This window comes from Ursus arctos, unplaced genomic scaffold, assembly GCF_023065955.2.
Source record: "Ursus arctos isolate Adak ecotype North America unplaced genomic scaffold, UrsArc2.0 scaffold_8, whole genome shotgun sequence".
In the NCBI taxonomy this organism is placed as follows: domain Eukaryota; kingdom Metazoa; phylum Chordata; class Mammalia; order Carnivora; family Ursidae; genus Ursus; species Ursus arctos.
The window spans coordinates 21,457,093-21,477,219 of NW_026623100.1; the positions used below are offsets into that span (position 1 = coordinate 21,457,093).

At 37.2% G+C, this 20,127-nt stretch overlaps 1 protein-coding gene and 1 pseudogene across 2 annotated transcripts in view; one reads left to right on the top strand and one right to left on the bottom strand.

Moving 5' to 3' along the window:
- PSME4 (proteasome activator subunit 4) overlaps positions 1-20,127 on the bottom strand; it is a 103,848-nt gene that overhangs the window by 62,909 nt on the left and 20,812 nt on the right. The window contains exons 4-6 of one of the 2 annotated variants that reach the window (XM_044378086.3): positions 5,722-5,787; positions 3,602-3,646; positions 1,638-1,787 (exon numbers count right to left, since the gene is read on the bottom strand). In XM_044378086.3, coding sequence (XP_044234021.1) covers positions 1,638-1,787; positions 3,602-3,646; positions 5,722-5,787 — 261 coding nt within the window. The remainder of the gene's footprint in view (positions 1-1,637; positions 1,788-3,601; positions 3,647-5,721; positions 5,788-20,127) is intronic. The other variant, XM_026486074.4, reaches the window with a different exon arrangement.
- Positions 9,199-19,844, top strand: LOC113245784 (DNA-binding protein inhibitor ID-2-like; annotated as a pseudogene).

Consider the following 20,127-nt stretch of genomic DNA (forward strand, 5'->3'; position numbering starts at 1 on the left):
AGGCTCCATGCTCAGTGGGGAGTCTGCTTGTGGATTCTCTGACCCTCCCCCTTGCTCGTACTTGCACACACGTACCCCCTCTCTCTCTCAAATAAATTTAAAAAATCATTAAAAAAAAAACCCACCTCTACTTCATAATTAAATAATTATTGTCCACCCCTACCTAATACTGTTTTCAAGTGTCTCCTCCCTTTCTCCTTCAGTATTTTCCTATTACTACTGGTTCTTGCAACTCTCCCTTATATTCCTTCCTTTAATAAGCCAATTAGTAATTACGCAATTAACTAGCACTATAATAAATGTTCCCCAAAACAGATGAGCCACATAGTATTAGGCACAATTAAAATATCATTGGAGAAATGATCTCAAATTAAACAGAAGAGAATGTAAGGGCAAGAACATGTTGGAATACTATTCACCAATCTTTACAAATGTCAAAGAAATGCAGTTTTTTAAATTACTGAATTAGAATTAAAATTTCATAAATACACAGCTAAATACAAAATTTCTGATTTAACACCTCACTATAGACAATATGGGGAGTTGGGGAGTAAGCATGAACCCACAACACAATACTACCTATTTTTTTCTAGTTTTTTCATATCTTTTTCTGTTTTCATAAAAGCATAGTCAAAGGGATGCCTGGGTGGCTCAGTTGGTTAAACATCTGCCTTTGGCTCAGGTCATGATCCCGAGGTCCTGGGAGGTCCTGGGATCGAGCCCTGGGTTGGGCTCCCTGCTCAGTGGGGAGTCTGCTTCTCCCTTTCCCTCTGCCCCTGTCCTACCTCGTGCACACGCGTGGTGCCGTCTCACTCTCAAATAAAATCTTTTTAAAAAAAGAACATAGTCTAAACATATTTCTTTTCCTTCTTTCTCTCTTTCTTTTTTAGAGAGAGTGAGGGAGGGAGGAGCGGCAGAAGAAGAGAATCTTAAGCAGGCTCCACACCCAGGGCTCAATCTCACCACCCTGAGATCATGACCTGAGCAGAAATCAACAGTCAAGACGCTTAGCTGACTGAGCCACCCAGGCTCCCCTAAATATTTTTTCATTCTAGGATTTGTTATTCCCTAGAGTCATCTAGAAAAAAGTTCTTAAAAACAGTGCAAAGACTAGAATGAGTAAAGGAAAAAAAATTTTATAAAAAAAGACCTAAGAAAAATTATAAGTGATGAATAAAACCAAGTTTTTAGGAAAACACTTTTCCTTTCCCTAAACTCCACACAATTTAACATTTCTTATCACTGCCTATTTACTGATATTTTCTACTTCTTTTTGCATTTTTTATTCTTTCTCTCTTGATTTCTTAAATTAAAGCCCTTAACTTTACTTTTTCTTTTAGCAATCTCTACACCCAACGTGGGGCTCAAGCCCAAGATCAAGAATCATGTGCTCCACCAACGGATCCAGCCAGATGCCCCGTAAAGCCCTCATCATATTTGGCTTGACATACAAGCATTATTCTCTCCTCATTTACAATCTTACGTTTAACTGTTTCAGCTTCCGCACACTTCAAGTATAATCAACACAATGGTTGAGTTAGTAAATTTTGGTTTACTTATTATTACTTTACTAGATGGCTTATATTTCTCCGTTTCTTGCTCTATTCTACAATTTGTCAAGATATGTATATACTTACTTAAAACCTTTATGATGAAGTTCTGGAGGAAGGGAGGTAGGAAGAAATATTTCAAAATAAGTGATGGCCTTTTGCATTGTTACATCAAAAGGGCACATTAAAGGCCGCCATTCTTCTAGCATCTCAGCTGTGGCATCTGCTGGGAAGTATCTAATAAAAAAGAAGGTACTCATTTAACTGATCATTAGCTAAAAGGTCTACACATCAACAAACGACCAATAAAAAAAGGGGAGGTAGGGAATGATTTCATAAGGTACAACATACACTACAAATGTCAAGTTAACTTAAACACATTTTTGCAACTCTAAAATAAATACCTTGTCACACCTAAAGGTAAATTTTTCTTCTTTTCTATAGGACTTAGAGGAAAAATATCTAGTCACGGAGAATCCAGTCTATATAAGAAATGGATAATCAGTGAAATGAGAAAGAGAACATTTAGCCCAGGCATGTTTGGACCAACCATTGACTGTACCACAGACCTCTCTTGTATACAAGAGTGGACTGGACTAGATGGTCTGGTCCTATAGGTGCTAACATTCTTCAAGTCTATGAAATGGGCAGGAAAGCCCCTGGAGTAGAGAATATTCACCAAATTAAAATCTGAAGTGTACATCCATACACGAAAGTAAATGGAAAAAGAGGACCCATGTATAATTACCAAATACCCATTAAGGGGGTTTAAAATAACAAAAAAAGTATATGAGAAATTTGGATTTGGGCATGGCCAAAAAAGTTAGGAAACCTCTTCAAATGCACTTGTAGGTTTGGCCTACATGTCACATTATTAATACTATCATATCTTTGTCCATCTGTATTAATTAGAATCACACTTCATTCATTAATGTGAAGAATAAAACTACATTTCTAGAATTGCTTCTTTGAGTTCATCAAGCATCTAGGTGCCAGGTCATTATGCCACAATTAGAATAAAAAAAACAAAAAACACAGAATATATTCTGCCTTTAAATATCTCATACATCAATTCTCCTTCTTAATTTTTCAGAGTCAACTGTTAGCCTTTGGTGTTCTATGAATTATCTAAAAACCTAAAAACCACTAAGTACCCGAGGGATGATCAAGTTTCCTGTGAGGAAACACAGGCCAAGAGGTCACTGCTCATTGATGGCTTACGACTCAGGTTAAATCTTAAGCCTCAATCTTAAAAGGGAAACTATATCCTAAAATGCATGTGCCCAAGACTGAGAATATAGTAGGTCAGCAACAAATACCTGATTTATAAAACCATTTATAACCATTTATAAGAATATAATAAAATAGGGATTTCTATTCAAAAGAATTCACTGCATCCATACACAGCAGGATAAGCAGTCTTAGAACAGCCTAATAATAGTTCAAGTCCACAGAACTGGGTCTTTATTTATTTCATTTTATTAAGTTCTATGCCCAACATGGGGCTCACACTCCTGACCTCAAAATCAAGAGTCCATGCTCTACCAACTGAGCCAGACAGACACCTCAAGTCCATAGAATTGGATTTTAATTGATTAAAACTAAATTCAACCCATATTCATCTTTAAACATCAGAATATGGAATATTTCTGTATATTCTACTGAAAGAGAACATACTTAAAGAAAATGTCTGAAAACCTTCTTTTATTACTCACATTTTAATACAATCCCTACAACGCTCATTTTGGAGAATATTTTTGAATCTGAGTAATGATACTCCAGGAAAATCTTTCAAATAAAGACAATTACACATAAATTATGGCATTCTTACTTTAAAATAGGTAACTGACACCCACGCCACTTAAAAATTTCTAAATTTATAAATGAAATCTGAATAATTCAGTTCAAGAGTTGGAAATATGTTGTGCCCAGTGACTAACATCACAATGTTAGAAACGATTTACACCTTTCATTTCCTCTTCAAAGCATACTAAGGATGGGGAAAAGCCCACAGAAATAAAAGAGGTTTTATAAAACGAGAAGCTACTTACGGTCGGCAGCTTTTCACGAGTGTTTTGAGAACATTTTCTACAGAACTAGGGGGGAAAGAGCCATTTGATAAATTAGGTTGGTGTAATTTGAGAATGCACCTAATCCAATTAATAAATATCTCTAAGATAGCTCATACTTTTAAAGATTATCTGTGTACATGCAATAACTAATCTTCCTCTTTCATAAAGACAGAACTGTAAGGATTAACTACCTAGACTCTGTAATCTACTCTTTCCTTTGCCCTCGTTTTGCTCATTCTCTGTTGCAATCTATTGTAAACTACAGGGAATAAAACTGGGAAAAGGACAAATGATTTTCAATCTTTACAAAGTAGGCAGCAATGACCACACTTAACAGCACATCAAGAAGTATGCTCAGCAGCTTAAAACTTCAAATACTAATTTTTATTTTTATTAAAGTGCTTTTACATCAAAACACAAACAGCAGACAAAATCTAGTGTGCTTATATCAGCAACTGACAGAAACTAGTTTTCAGTAACCAATGGCGAGAGTTCTATAACCCTACAGGGTTACTTTACGGCCAATAACAATCATCAAAAATAGCAACAGCCATCTCTTTGACCAGCTACTTAAAAAGTTAGCTGAGTGACATTAAAAAGCTATAACTTATTTTCCAACTTTGGAGGTGGTTCAAGTGAATTTAAGAAAACAACATAAGTATTTGTATATGGATTTAAATAAATGTTTGTCTAAATGAAAAGGTCAATGTGTACTGGTTTAAACACACTTGGCCAGAATGGAATATTTAAATTAATGAGACCATACTCAAAAGAGGTAAAATGCAAGTAAACCAAAGGGCACAAGGTAATTTTGGACTGGAATTTTAAAATAAATGTGTGGCTACTTACAGTATGATGTATACAAGTAAATAAAACAAGTCCTCAAATCTCAAGAAAAAAAATTATGAGGGAAAGGGGTAACTTTCAGGCAGTGCTCCACCTGACACTTTCTCATTAAGCTTCTTGAAAATTGTTAAGTCCAGAAGTCTATCCAACTTCTCTGAAAGCTTAAGAACTAATCTGTAAAGAAATTCCAAGGAATAACACAAACCAAACTCAGCACAAGTAATCAATTATACAACCAAGAGACAAAACTATGATTTCATTACTAGAAGGTGTAGAAATCCTCTTTAATTTCAAAACTAGAAAGAAAAAAATTAACTGAAGAGGAAACTAGGCTACAACCCATGAGATAATTCTAAAATTAAAAAAAGATCATATGGCCAAAGAGACACGGAACATTTTCTCGGATTATCAGGGAGAGATTCTACATTCTCTCATAAAAAAGCTAAGCAATTGAAAAACAATTAGTTTAGAGAACATCTAAGTTTGCCCGGTTAAAAAAGGCGTAAACTTCTCTCCAACTACATTTAAACTCCCTGAAGACCATGACTATGTTTACTTTCAGGCATTTCCAAAGTACTTTTAGAAGGCTATGTGTTCATATATATTTATGGATATTTACATTTATTAATTTACAATAACACAATAAACATTTTCTATCAGAGCAACAAAGAGCACAGATCTTTGGATCTTCTTTTCGTTTGGACTGAAGAACCCCATTTAGAAACAAATTATAGACAAGGTTTAAAGAGAACCACCTAGTTCCACACTAAGTAATAGATAACTTAAATGCAGATTTAAAAAAGATAATTCTAAAATGGCAAACTTTGTGTCCAAGGAAATAAGCAGAAGATCTGTAATTCTACCAGTTCCTAAAGTTTGTGTTCATGTTAACTTTACATTTATTTCACTGTTTCTGTGGCAACTCTTTGGGAGTACAACACAGAAAGCCTGCTCTTTTCACTGGTAACTTTTCTATTCCACCAACAAACTTTCATATAATGTCAAAAATGATTCTAGAAAGCAGTCAAAAGGCTGCACAGCCACCTGCTTTCTCCAGTTCCCTTCACTCTTCAGAAGAATAGGACATTAATTATAATACTTGATAGCTGTCACTTCATTCTTTAGAGGAACAGGGTATGTGGGAATGTGCTTTAGTTTATCTAAATAAAGTCAATTTCAACCCCTCCTTATATATACGGCCTGTGCCAATGGATTTATGCTCTTTATCCAGAAAAGGGTACAATCTCTCTAACCTGTGATATCTGTATAGTGACCTTTTGTGATTCTTGTAATCTCTCAAGATGAAGGGAACAATGTTTCTGTTTAAAAATAAAATAAAAGGTTAAGGCTAGATGCGACTAGACTATATTTCACTAATTTTTAGAGGGAGTGAATAATCACTATGTACTTTCCCAACTGTTGGAAATTTAACTAAAGTGATTACAATTCAAAACACTTTAAAAAAAATCAAAAGGGATCTACAGAAGGAATAAGCTTTGGATGGGTTTTCTCATACCCTACTTCCTCTTAGAAAAGGCATGTTAAGTTGAAAAGAAAGCCATAAGCATATCATGCAACAGTTCACAACTTGGGCTTAGAATCAGACAGATTTAAATTTGATTACCAGTTCTGCTACTTACTATCAGTTCAATATTACAGCCTCAGTTTTTCCATCTATATAATAGTAATAATACCTACCTCTCAGAAGGCTGTTACAAAAATTAAATGAGATAATGTAAGGAAAACAGTTATCTGGCCCAGAAATAAGCATAAAAATTGTTAACTATAATTATTATTTCATATTATCCAAAACAAATTATATTTTCAATCTCCTTAAGAACTAATATTTTGTGCTCATTTTGCTTTCACATTTATTCTACTGTCTCTCAACAATTATTAATTTATGATTTAGGACGTCACATCAAAATAGGAAATTCTTCCCCCAATTCCCACCTTATTTATTAGGGCAGAAAGTAAGTTCTTGGCCCAGTTCCAACAAATGACTTTGTGTGACTTTTCCTCTCTGGGCTATAATTTCTTACTCTGTATGATGACATAAGTAAAGTAAATACCAAAAATGTAGTAGAGAAGCTTGAGGAAAGCCAAAAACCTTAGCCTGAAGTTACACCACTTACTGAGATAGGAGACTTATATAAACCTGGAGGTTTATGCTTCCTATCTCCTCGGCCTTTCCTAATTATCAGGACAATATTTTACTTCTAAACCACAGCAAATGATTTATTTGAGATGAAGCAGCGTGGACTGCTCATAGTCATAAGTACTTTCAGCTTCACTTGACAATTCTTGAACTAAAATTTAGCTTCAGAATTATCATATTTGCTTTCTTATAAATGAACGGGGCAACTGTAACACTGACATATTCTATATACCTCTGCCTTAACCTCCTTATAATTTAGTGGTAATTGCCCATATGATATTTTCTCTCTTAAGAATGTACTTCATTTAATCCAAAAAAACCTCAGTTTTACCCTGCTTTCTCTATTTCTACACAAACACAACCATCAGTTCGTCAAACACAATCCACCTCATATCTAATTCTTCAAAACCTAATATTGCGTAGTGAAATCAGCCAGTACTCATTTTTCAGAGCCACGTCACACAAAATTAGGGTCAAGATAATTCTACCATAAGAAAGGTACAAGTAAAGTATAATATCTTCATCACTGAAGTAGCATTAACACTGATTTTTCATTAACACAGCCATAGCTAGTGTTAAGAGGTGGTAATAATCCTGACCACTCAAGTAAAAGGAGCATACCTAACTGCTGAAAGTGATAAGCCTGATCAGTGTGAACTAAATATATTTTTTAAATGCTTTAAAGAGAGCAGCTTCTAAAGAAAGATCATTATAACACAGATACAACTTTTGGAAGAAACGTTACCAAAGTCATTAATAAAAATCAACTACTCGTTTCCACATTTCCAAATAAAAGTTAAAGTGGTATTCTTAAAAGAGCAAATAATATGTTAAAAATCACTAGATCTACCTTATTAATAACCACTGGTTATAACCATAAACTATTTTAAATTTCAACAGGTCCTCAGAGAAATCACTTTCATTTCATTATGTTAAATTCTATAGCTAGAGATCATTCTTGAGCTGCTGATAGTAACTTAAGCTTGGAAAATGTAGCCACATGTGTCAAGAAATCCCCAGCAGAGTAAGAACATGTCATTTCCAGGTGTTGAAGGGGGAACCAAGGATTTAGCTGTATCTTAGGAATGAGAACACCAACTCAAAGTCCTTTGTCAGATCAACTGAGAAACAAATACCATCAAGAACAAGTACCAGAAAAGAGAAATAATCAAGTTTCTCCAGAGGCAGATTACTACGAAAAATGCTAATGTTTAATACTCTATGATTCCCTTGGAGAACAACATATGAAAGAAAAACAGATCTTAAAAAATTATTTTTTAGGGGCGCCTGGGTGGCTCCATTATTAGGCGTCTGTCTTCGGCTCAGGTCAGGAACACAGGGTCTTGGGATCAAACCCCGCATCGGGCTCCTGCTCAGCGGAAAGCCTGCTTCTCCCTCTCCCACTCCCTCTGCTTGTGTTCCCTCTGTCTCTCTGTCAAATAAATAAATTAAATCTTTAAAAAAACCTTATTTTTAGAAAAGTAAATTGAGTTATCTAGGCCCAAACTGCTCATGATGCAACTATGTAAACCTTTAACATCAAAGAACTCACAAAAGTCAAATTGGTAGTGACAAAACTAAACGAATTTATACACATAGCAATTCAAATATGAATTGCCTATGCCCATTTGTAAAAGCTGATCTACGCATAATTCCCTCACGTCTTGTTAGTAGCAACAGTCTTCATTAGTAATTTGCAATATGCTACCCCGATTTAAGTGGATGGGATATCATTTTAGGAAATAAAACTAGGTCCCTAACAACATAAACAGTAAGTGATTCTTATGTTGCTATAATCAAGTTCAAACTACCTAACTCCTTTCCAGTTTTCTTTTTTTTTATATTAAATAAGAAACTCCTACAATTTGTTTCTCCAGTAGAACCTAGAAACAGAGAAGAGTGAAAAATGGTCTCTTGCCCCCGAGGCATAAAGGCAGAAAGACAGAAGAAGGAAAAAAGGGAGAGCAAAAGAGGGAGGAAGATAAAAGGGGAAGGGAAAGAAAAATGTTAAATAATCCTTGCTTCAAAAAATAGAACCAGCTTTTAATATCATGTTGAAATGCATGACACCCTAAGCTGTAGTTTCAAATAAAGACAAACACATAAGGCACATGAGTTTAAGACTTGAAAGACAGTTAACAAATGAAGCAACCTTTCACTTTTGATTATAAAAATAGTATTCTAAAAATAGTATGAACACATGCAGTCAGCTGACAAAACCATTTCAAAATGAGTCAGAATACATCTTAGATGAAAATACTCAAAGCAAAAATACCAATTCCAAAAGCATGCCATATTGAAGGGCTTTCAGGGGTTTTCTGAAGTAAAATGTTTGTGAAGTCATAACTTTATCCCTTGATTATAAACACTTGCTATACTAGTATACTAAATAGAAACTTAAGTAGAAAAGTAAATTTTTAAATGTTTAAAATGATTCCCTATTAGAAATTCAGTGGATACAGAATAGCTCTGAGGAACCAAAACTAAAAAGTATTGCTGTATGGCTGGCTCTCCAACAGATTTCTCTTAATTTCTTTCTTTCTTTTAAGATTTTATTGATTTTATTTATTTATTTAAGAGCGAGAGAGCATAGAGGGAGAATGAGAGGGAGAAGCAAACTCTCCACTGAGTAGAGAGCCTGATGTGGGGCTTGATCCCAGGATCCTGGGATCATGACCCGAGCCAAAGGCAGATGCATAACCAACTGAGCCACCCAAGCACCCCAAGATTGAAGACTATTTTAACTGTCACTACACTGGCAATAAGCAGACATAAAACAAGTAATGTCACAGAATTTCATTAGTAATTTTGTTGTTAAAATACTTGATGTTACTGTCATCCTTTTTGGTATGGCACAAAAGGTAATTTATGTTGTAAAAATTAGATATTGACGTTACTAATTTATTTTAGCATTGCTTGTTAGTTTTCAATCTTACTGATACTGTCCCCAGAAGTCCACTGCACAAATTCTTTTTTTCCCTAGGTTTTTTTTTTTTTTAATTGGTATTCACTTCAGAAACTTGAATCCACAGATAAAAGCAGTACATTACCAGAAACTTACAAGTAAACACAGATTATACATGCAAATTTCTGTTCACAAAGGTCCCATGTGCAGGTATATGAATTAGAAGCCAAACTGTTTTTAAAATTATGGCCAAACTGTTTTTAAAATCCACTGCACAAAGTCTCTATGACTTCATATACCAATGTTTTTTTCCCAATTCTTCTATTGCTCTCACATGTAATAATGTTCAAAAATAATGTTTTGTGATACTAAGTAACTATACCATTCCATATCATTTCATAAAGGATTACTGTGACACTGTATTATAAATAAGGCCAGCTTATCTGCAAGAATATCATTACTTCCTTTTCCCCAGCTTAGTACTCTAAAATTAAACCTACTTCCCTCTCTTTCACCATACTTAAATAAGTCTTACCTGTTATTCTTTATCCTAACACTAGGTTTTATTTATTTATTTTTTAAAAGATTTTGTCAGAGAGAGAGAGAGCACAAGCAGGGGGAGCAGCAGGCAGAGGGAGAAGCAGACTCCCCCCGCTGAGCAAGAAGCCTGATGTGGGATTCGATGTCAGGACCCTGGGATTATGACCTGAGCCAAAGGCAGACACTTATCCAACTGAGCCACGAGCTGTGCCACTAGTTTTTATTTTAATGTCCACTCATAATGCTTTTATTTTCTTGTACTTCTTATACAAAAACTATTTTGATCTTTTTAAAATTCAAACGTACTCATTACAGGCAGATGCAAAATCTGAATACCATTTTGTATCTTCAGTGTAATGATGCCTGCATGTTCAAAATACATATTGTTTTATAATGAACTACCGTCCCATTATGGGAACCACATTATGGTTAGACATTATTTCTATTTATGAAGTCCAAGATGGCGGCAGCAGAGGAGACCTTAGTTTCTTCTGGTCCCAGGAATTCAGCTAGATAGCTATCAAGTCATTCTGAACAACCTGTGAACTCAACCGGAGATCTAAGAAAAGAATAGCTGCAACTCTACAAATAGAAAAGCGACCACTTTCTGCAAGGTGGGAGGTGTGGAGAAATGAATCCAAGGCGATATATGGAAAGATAAACTGCAGGGGGAGGGAGCCTCCATCAGCCAGCTACTGGAAAGTGATATAGCAGCGGAGCACAAAATTGGAACTTCTAGAAGTCTGCTCCAGTGAGGGACATCCCAATCTGAAAGATGCTCCGGCGGTGAAGTGGGGGAGGAATCCCAGGTGGGAGAGTGTGGTCTCAGGATCCTCGGGGTCATAGGTAGACGGGGTGGGGGTGGGGGTGCTTGAGTGCCGCAGAGTTCCCAGGTATTGGAGCGGGGAAGCCAGCTGCAAAGAGTGGGCTCGATAGTGGGCTCTCAGCGTGGGGTTGCCATAAACCGAGAACTGCAGCTCAGTCAGGCCACTATTCTCTGAGCAGGGGCCCAACAAGGGGCAGAACTGGGGAGGCCCCCCTTCCTCCCCCCAGAGGAGCAGTGCAGGAGCACACCACAGGAGTCTGCAGGGTTTGGAGACTTGAAACGGGGTCTCTTGCCTGAGATAGAAATGCTCAGTCACAGGCTGGGTGAGCGTGGAGTGTGGACTGAGACCAGGGGGACAGGAGTGACTGACTGCTTTTCTCTGAGGGCTCACCAAGAAGTGGGGTCCTGAGCTCTCTGCTCCGGGGCTAGAGATTGGGAGGCTGCCATTTTCATTCTCATCCTCTAAGGCTACGCAGAAAGCCTTCAGGGAACAAAAGCCACGGAGCGCAAAAGCCACAGAGAGCAAAACTTACTTAGCCTGAGCAGATTACTTAGCCTGGCCCCCTGGCAAGGGTGGTACAATTCCGCCTGGGGCAAATACAGTGGGAAATCGAAACAGGCCCCGTGCCCAAAAGATCAGCAAGAACATCCAGCCAAGACCAAGTTCATCAACAATTGAGAACTACAAAACTCCAACACTAGGGGAATACAGCATACAGAATTCATGGTTTTTACCCCACAATTCTTCAGTCTTTCAATTTAAACTTTCTTTTCTCCTTCCTTTTTCAATTTCTTATTTTATCAACTCTTTTGTTAAAAATCTTTATTAATTTTCATTTTTATGTTACATTCTATGCTTTCATTGTATCTAATTTTATTTTTGCATATATCGAAGTTTTTCCTTCTTTACAATTCTGGGATTCAGTTTATTCTAACAGATCAAAATATACCCCAAATCTAGTGTATGGCTCTGTTCTCTTCACCTTCACCATATTCTTTTCTTTCTTCTTCTTTTTTAGTTGTTTTCTGTTTTGTTAAAAGTCTTTTTCAATTTTCATCTTTACGGTGATATTCTATCCTTCCAATGTATTTAATTTTATATTTGTATATATATAAGTTCTTCTTTCTTTACAATTTTGAGATGTTGTTTCTCCTAACAAACCCACCAAAATACACTCAGGATATAGTGTATTGCACTGTTCCATTTACCTGTCTGTTTACACTCCTTCTTTTCCATTTTTTTGTTTTTGTCTTTTAATTTTCATTTTTATTGTTATATTCTATCCTTTCATTGTATTTAATTTTATTTTTGTACATATATAAGTTTTTCTTTCTTTACAATTTTGGGATCTAGTTTTCTAACAAACGGAACTATAAAATACACATGGGATCCAGTGAATTTTTCTGTTCTGTTCACCTGTCTGATCATATTCTCTTTTTTTGTTGTTAATCTTTTTTTTTTTTTTTCAGTTTTGCGCTTCTTCTGATTTCTTTCGTGTGTATTTCTCAGGGGTTTTTGTTGCCATTTTAGTATTTTGTTCTCTTGTTCATCTATTCTTCTCTGGACATAATGACAAGATGGAAAAACTCAACTGAAAAAAGAAAACAAGAGGCAGTACTGACTGTCAGGGACCTAAACAAAATGGATGTAAGTAAGATGCTGGAACTAGAGTTCAGAATAATGATTATAAAGATACTAGCTGGGCTTGAAAAAAAGCATAGAAGACACTAGAGAATCCCCTTCTGGAGAAATAAAAGAACTAAAAATCTAATCAGGTCAAAATCAAAAAGGCTATTAATGAGACGCAATCAAAAATGGAGGTCTGGGACGCCTGGGTGGCTCAGTTGTTAAGCGTCTGCCTTTGGCTCAGGGCATGATCCCCGCGTTCTGGGATCAAGCCCCACATCAGGCTCTTCTGCTGGGAGCCTGCTTCTTCCTCTCCCACTCCCCCTGCTTGTGTTCCCTCTCTCGCTGGCTGTCTCTACCTCTGTCAAATAAATAAATAAAATCTTTAAAAAAAAAAAATGGAGGTCTAACCGCCAGGATAAATGAGGCAGAAGAGAGAATTAGTGCTATAAAAGACCAAATGATAGAGAATAAAGCAGCTGAGAAAAAGAGATAAACAACTACTGGATCGTGAGGAGAGAATGAGAGGTAAGTGATACCATTAAGCAAAATAATATTAAAATAACTGGGATCCCAGAAGAAGATGAAAGGGGGAGCAAAAGGTATATTGGAGCAAATTATAGCTGAGAACTTCTCTAATCTGGGGAAGGAAACAGGCATCCAAGTCCAGGAGGCACAGAGAACCCCCCTCAAAATCAATAAAAATAGGTCAACACCCCAAGATACAATAGTGAAACTTGCAAATCTCAGAGACAAAGAGAACATCCTGAAAACAGCTCAGGGGGACAAGAGGGCCATAACCTACAAGGGCAGAAACATTAGACTGGCAGCATACATATCCACAGAGACCTGGCAAGCCAGAAAGGACCAGCATCATATATTCAGGGTGCTAAATGAGAAAATATATAACTAAGAATATTTTATCCAGCTAGGATGTCTTTCAAAATAGAAGGAGAGATAAAAAGCTTCCAGGACAAACAGGAACTAAAAGATTTGTGATTACTAAACCAGCCCTACAAGAAATATTAAAAGGGATCCTTTAAGTAAAGAAAGAGCACAAAAGTAACATAAATAGACCAGAAAGGAACACAGACAACATACAGAAACTGACTTACAGGTAATGCAATAGCACTAAATTCATATCTTTCAATAGTTACTCTGAATGTAAATGGGCTAAATGGTGGTGCCTGGTTGGCTTAGTCAGTTAAGCGTCTAACTTCAGCTCAGGTCATGAACCCAGGGTCCTGAGATCAGTCTCCCGGGGAGCCTGCGTTTCTCTCTCCTACCTGCTCCTGCACTCTCTCGCTATCTCATGTCACTGTCTCTCTCTCTAATAAATAAAATCTTTAATTTAAAAAAATGGGCTAAATGGCCCAATCAAAAGACACAGGTTATCAGATTAGATAAAAAAGGAAGACCCACTGATATGTTGTCTGCAAGAGATTCATTTCAGACCTCATGACACCTCCAGATTTAAAGTGAGGGCACAGAAAACCACATATCATGCTAATGGATATCAAAAGAAAGCTGGGGTGGCAATCCTTATATCAGACAAATTAGATTTTAAACCAAAGACTGTAATAAGAGATAAGGAAGGACATACATCAAAATTCAAGGGTCTATCCAATAAGATCAAACAATTGTAAATATTTATGCCCCTAACATGCGAGCAGTCAATTATATAAACCAATTAATAACAAAATTTTAAAAAACATATTTAAAATAATATAATAATAGTAGTAGGGGATTTTAACACCTCACTCACTGCAATGGACAGATCATCTAAGCAGAAGATCAACAAGGACACAAGGGCTTTGAATGACACACAGGACCAGATGGACTTCACAGATATATTCAGAACATTCCATCCTAAAGCAACAGAATACACAGTCTTCCCAAGTGCACATGGAACATTCTCCAGAAGAGATTACACCCTGGGTCACAAATCAGGTCTCAACCAGTACCAAGAGACTGGGATCATTCCCTGCATATTTTCGGATCACAATGCTTTGAAACTCAAACTCAGTCACAAGAGGAAAGTTGGAAAGAACTCAAATACACGAAGGATAAAGAGCATCCTACTAAAAAAAATCACTGGATCAACCAGGAAATTAAAAAATTTAAAAAACTCACGGAAACAAATGAAAATGAAAACACAACTGCTTAAATTTGGGATGCAACAAAGGCAGTCCTAAGAGGGAAGTGTATAGCATTACAAGCCCTTCTCAAGAAACAAGAAAGGTCTCAAAAACACAACTTAACCTTATACCTAAAGGAGCTGGAGAAAGAACAGCAAAAAAAGCCTAAATCCAACAGGAGAAGAGAAATAATAAAGATTGGAGCAGAAATCAACAAAATAGAAACCAAAAGTACAATGCAACAGATCAACGAGACAAGGAGCTGATTCTCTGAAAGAAATAATAAGATTGATAAAGCCCTGGCTAGACTTATCAAAAAGAAAAGAAAAAGAAAAGAAAAAGGACCCAAATAAATAAAATCATGAATGAAAGAGGAAAGATCACAACCAGCACCAAAGAAATACAAACAATTATAAGAACATATTATGAGCAATTATATGCCAACAAATTAGGCCATCTGGAAGAAATGGATGTATTCCTAGAGATGTATAAACTATCAAAACCGAAACAGGAAGAAACAGAAAACCTGAACAGATCCATAACCAGCAAGGAAATTAAAGTAGTAATCCAAAATCTTCCAACAAACAGTCCATGGCCGGATGGCTTCTCAGGGGAATTCTACCAAACATATAAAGAAGAATTCTTCTGAAGCTGTTTCAAAAAATAGAAATGGCAGGAAAACTCCCAAACTCTTTCTATGAGGCCAGCATTTCCTTGATCTCAAAACCAGACAAAGACCCCACCAAAAAGGAGAATTATAGACCAATATCCCTGATGAACATGGATGCAAAAATTCTCACCAAAATACTAGGCAATAGGATCCAACAATACATTAAAAGGATTACTCTACCATGACCCAGTGGGATTTATTCCTGGGCTGCAAGGGTGGTTCAACATCCACAAATCAATCAATGTGATATACTACATAAATAAAAGAAAGGATGAGTACAAAGTACAGCATCCTTTCTTGATTAAAACTCTACAGTGTAGGCATACGGGAACATATCTCAATATCAATAAAAAGCCATATATGAAAAGCCCACAGTGAGTATCATTCTCAATGGGGAAAAACTGACAGCTTTTCCCCCAAGGTCAGGAACACGGCAGGGATGTCCACTATCACCACTGCTGTTCAACACAGTACTAGAAGTCCCAGCCTTAGCAATCACACAACAAAAAGTAGTCAAACTTTTACTCTTCGCAGATGACATGACACTTTATGTGGAAAACCCAAAGGACTCCACCCCAAAATTGCTAGTACTCATACAGGAATTCAGTAAAGTGGCAGGATATAATTTCAATGCACAGAAATCAGCTGCATTTCTATACACCAACGAGACAAAGAAAGAGAAATTAAGAGTTGATCCCATTTACAATTGCACCCAAAACCATAAGATACCTAGGAATAAACCTAACCAAAGAGGCAAAGGATTTGTACTCAGAAAACTACAGAGTGCTCATGAGAGAAACTGACAAAAACACAAAGAAATGGAAAAACATTTCATGCTCATGGATTGGAATAACAAATATTGTTAAAATGTCTATGCTACCTAGAGCGATCTACACATTCAATGTAATCCCTATCAAAGTATCATCAACTTTTTTCACAGACCTGGAACAAATAATCCTAAAACTGTATGGAACCAGACAAGACCCCAAACAGCCAAAGGAATTTTGAAAAAGAAAACCAAAACTGGTGGTATCACAATTTCAGTCTTCAAACTCTATTACAAAGTTGTAACCATCAAGACAGTATGGTAACTGGCACAAACACAGATACACAGATCAATGGAACCAGAAACGGACCCTCAACTCTACGGTCAACTAATCTTCGACCAAGCAGGGAAGAATACCTAACGGAAAAAAGACAGTCTCTTCAACAAATGGTGTTGGGAAAACTGGACAGCCACATGCAGAAGAATGAAACTGGACCATTTTGAAATGGTCACCATACAAAGAAACATACCATACAAAAAAACAAACTCAAAATGATCAAAGACCTAAATCTGAGATAAGAATCCATCAAAATCCTAGAGAACACAGGCAGCAACCTCTTTGGCCTTGGTCGCAGCAACTTCTGGCTAGACACGTCTCCAAAGACAAGGGAAACTAAGGCAAAAATGACCTATTGGCACTTCATCAAGATAAAAAGCTTTTGCACAGCAAAGGAAACAGTTGACAAAAACAAAAGACAACTGACCGAATGGGAGAAGATATTTGCCAATGACATATCAGATAAAGGGTTAGTATCCGAAATCTATAAAGACCTTATCAAAGACACCCAAAGAACAAATAATCCAATCAAGAAACAGGCAGAAGACATGAACAGACATTTCTCTCCAAAGAACATATCCAAATGGCTAACAGACACATGAAAAAACGCTCCACATCACTTGGCATCAGGGAAAAACAAATCAAAACTACAATGAGATACGACCTCACACTAGTCAGAATGACTAAACTTAACAAGTCACTAAACAACAGATGTTGGCGAGGATGTGGAGAAAGGGGAACCCTCTTACACTATTGGTGGGGAATGCAAGCTGGTGCAGCCACTCTGGAAAATAGTATGGAGGTTCCTCAAAAAGTTGAAAACAGAGCTACCCTACAAGCCAGCAATTGTGCTACTGGGTATTTACCAAAGACACAAATGTAGTCATCTGAAGGGGCACCTGCACCACAGCAGCTATGTCCACGATAGCCAAACTATAGAAGAGCCCAGATGTCCATCGACAGATGAATGGATAAAGATGTGATATATGTATACAATGGAATACTACTCACTTATAAAAAAAAAAATGAAATCTTGCATTTGCAATGATGTGGAGGGAACTAAAGGGTATTATGCTAAGTGAAATAAGTCAATCAGAGAAAAACAACTCTCATACGATCTCACTCGTATGTGGAATTTAAGAAATAAAACAGGATCATAGGGGAAGAAATGAAAAAATAATACAAGATGAAACTGAGAGGGAGACAAACCATAAGAGACTCTTAATCACTGGAAACAAACAGCATTGCTGGAGGGGAGGTGGGTGGGGTGATGGGGTAACTGGGGGATGTAATGAGCACTGGGTATTATATAAGACTGATGAATCACTAACCTCCACCTCTGAAACCAATAATACATTATATGTTAATTAACTGCATTTAAATTAAAAAATTATATTTATTTATGTCATTGAGTACAGATAAAAGAGTATAAGTAAAAAAAGAGTATGAGTAAATTATATTACTTACCAATTTCATTTGAGAAGAACTACACAATACAAAAGGGGGTACTGCGTGCTTTAAACCAAGCAAAGATTTCAGCAAAGACACAACGTTTCTTCAAAAGACCAAGAACAGCCATGGTGAAACTTCTAAGCAAGGTTTCCATGAGAGCAAGAGTAACGGGATGCTTCAGGAAAAGACGTGGTAATAAGCAGAGTATCAAGACGCAGGGGAAGAACTATAAGCACTGACTGACACTAACAGTGGTAAGCTCTGACAAAATTTCCAGGAAAGAAGAAAGCCACAGATATGTACTGGTGACCTTGCGGGACTTAAAAGGAAGCAGGTGCCTTTGAAAAGGTACACCTCAGGGCAGGAAGTAAGACGCTTGGTTATGAAAAAGCAAGTAAAGGACTTACAGAAGAGGAAGAAATTGTTGAAGAAACTGCCTTCTCTCGCCTAGCATTTACCAAAGATTTTCTCAGGCAGCCAAAAAATCAGCCAGGAAAATTTCAAAAAATAACTTATTTTGAACATAGTTTAAAGGTCCCTGAAAGCTATGAGACAGTGATTCCAGTCAAAGCCTAAACAGCCTCGTATTTTAAGGCCCAGTCAATGCAGTCCGTGCCATGTTTCCCCCAGCAGAATTAATACTTAAAAGGAACATTTACAACAACACTTTTATGCTAAATTTTGGGTTTTCATAATAAATATTTGTAAAAATATATTTGAAGATGTACCATTTAGCTTCATGATAAATTGTCCTCTTTTTACAGTTGAAATGGGTTTCCTTGTTTTAACCCATAAAATATTCAGGAAAGAAATGATCTCTCACCATTCTATTTGTGACCACTGTCCACAAATCAATTAAGTCCTAAGTTCAGGATCACCTATAGTCATATTTTGTTTTGTTTTTTTTAACTCCTTTCATTTATATCATTTCACAATTTACTTATAACCTAAAAATCTTTTAAAGTCTGCCATCTGCAGTCATTTTCAAAAAAATTCTATGGTAAGGGTATAACAAAGGCTGCTAACTTCAATGAAGCCTGAGAAGTGATCACGGATTAAAAAAAACTGATCTGGGAAGGCTACAAGAAGTCATGAAATAGTGAAAACATGCCTAGAATTGAGAGAGACATCACAGAAATAAATCTTTAAGGACTTAATTTATAAAAAAGAAAGAGGAAAACAACACAAGTGTATAAAACGGTGCTCTTCAGGAAATGAGTATATATGTGTATGACAGACAACTCTAGGTAATGAGAGGAGAGGTAAATTGTAGAAACTTTCCTAAAAATAAACCTCGATCACAAATAGTTTAAGAATTTTTTCTTAGGGACACCTGGGTGGATCAGTTGGTTTAGCCTCGGACTCCTGATTTCGGCTCAGGACTTGATCTCGGGGTCGTGGGTTCAAGCCCCAAGCTGCGGAGCCTACTTAAAAAAAAAGATTTTGAGTCCAGCCCAGTGTGGAGCACAGGAGGCTCAGGAAGGTCCCCAGGAGGCAGACACATGGGCTCCTGGGCGGTCGGTTCCCTCCCAGTCTCTCTTTCTCCCACGCAGTCAGCATGAAAGCCTTCGGTCCAGTGAGGTCCGTTAGAAAAGAGAGCCTTTCGGATCACAGCCTGGTCATCTCCTGGAGCAAAGCCCTGGTGGAGGACCTAACAAGCCTGCTGTACAACATGAGCGACTGCTACTGCAAACTCATAGAGCTGGTGCCCAGCATCCCCAGAACAAGAAGGGGAGCAAGATGGAAATCCTGCAACAAGGCCATCTTGAACCTGCAGATCGCTCTGGACTCACACTTCACTATTGTCAGCCTGTACCACTAGCGACCTGGGCAGAGCCAGGTGTCCACGGCACGGCTGCCCACCCTAAACACGGATATCAGCATCCTGTCCTTGCAGGCTTCTGAATTCCCTTCCAAATTAATGTCAAATGACAGCAAGTGCTCTGTGGGTGAATAAATGGTGTTCATGCCTTTCCTTTTCTTTGCCTAACAACAAATAATCCACAGGGTCTTTTAAGATACTGAACTTTTTATTTTTTTAAGATTTTATTTATTTATTTTGAGAGAGAGGGAGAGAGCCTGTGTGTGCGCACACGAGTGGGGGCGGGCAGAGGGAGAAGCTGACTCCCTATTGAGCAGGGAGTCCAGTATGGGGCTCAATCCCAGGACACTGAGATCATGACCCCCAGCCAAAGGCAGACACATAACCAACTGAGCCACCCAGGCACCCCCTGAACTTC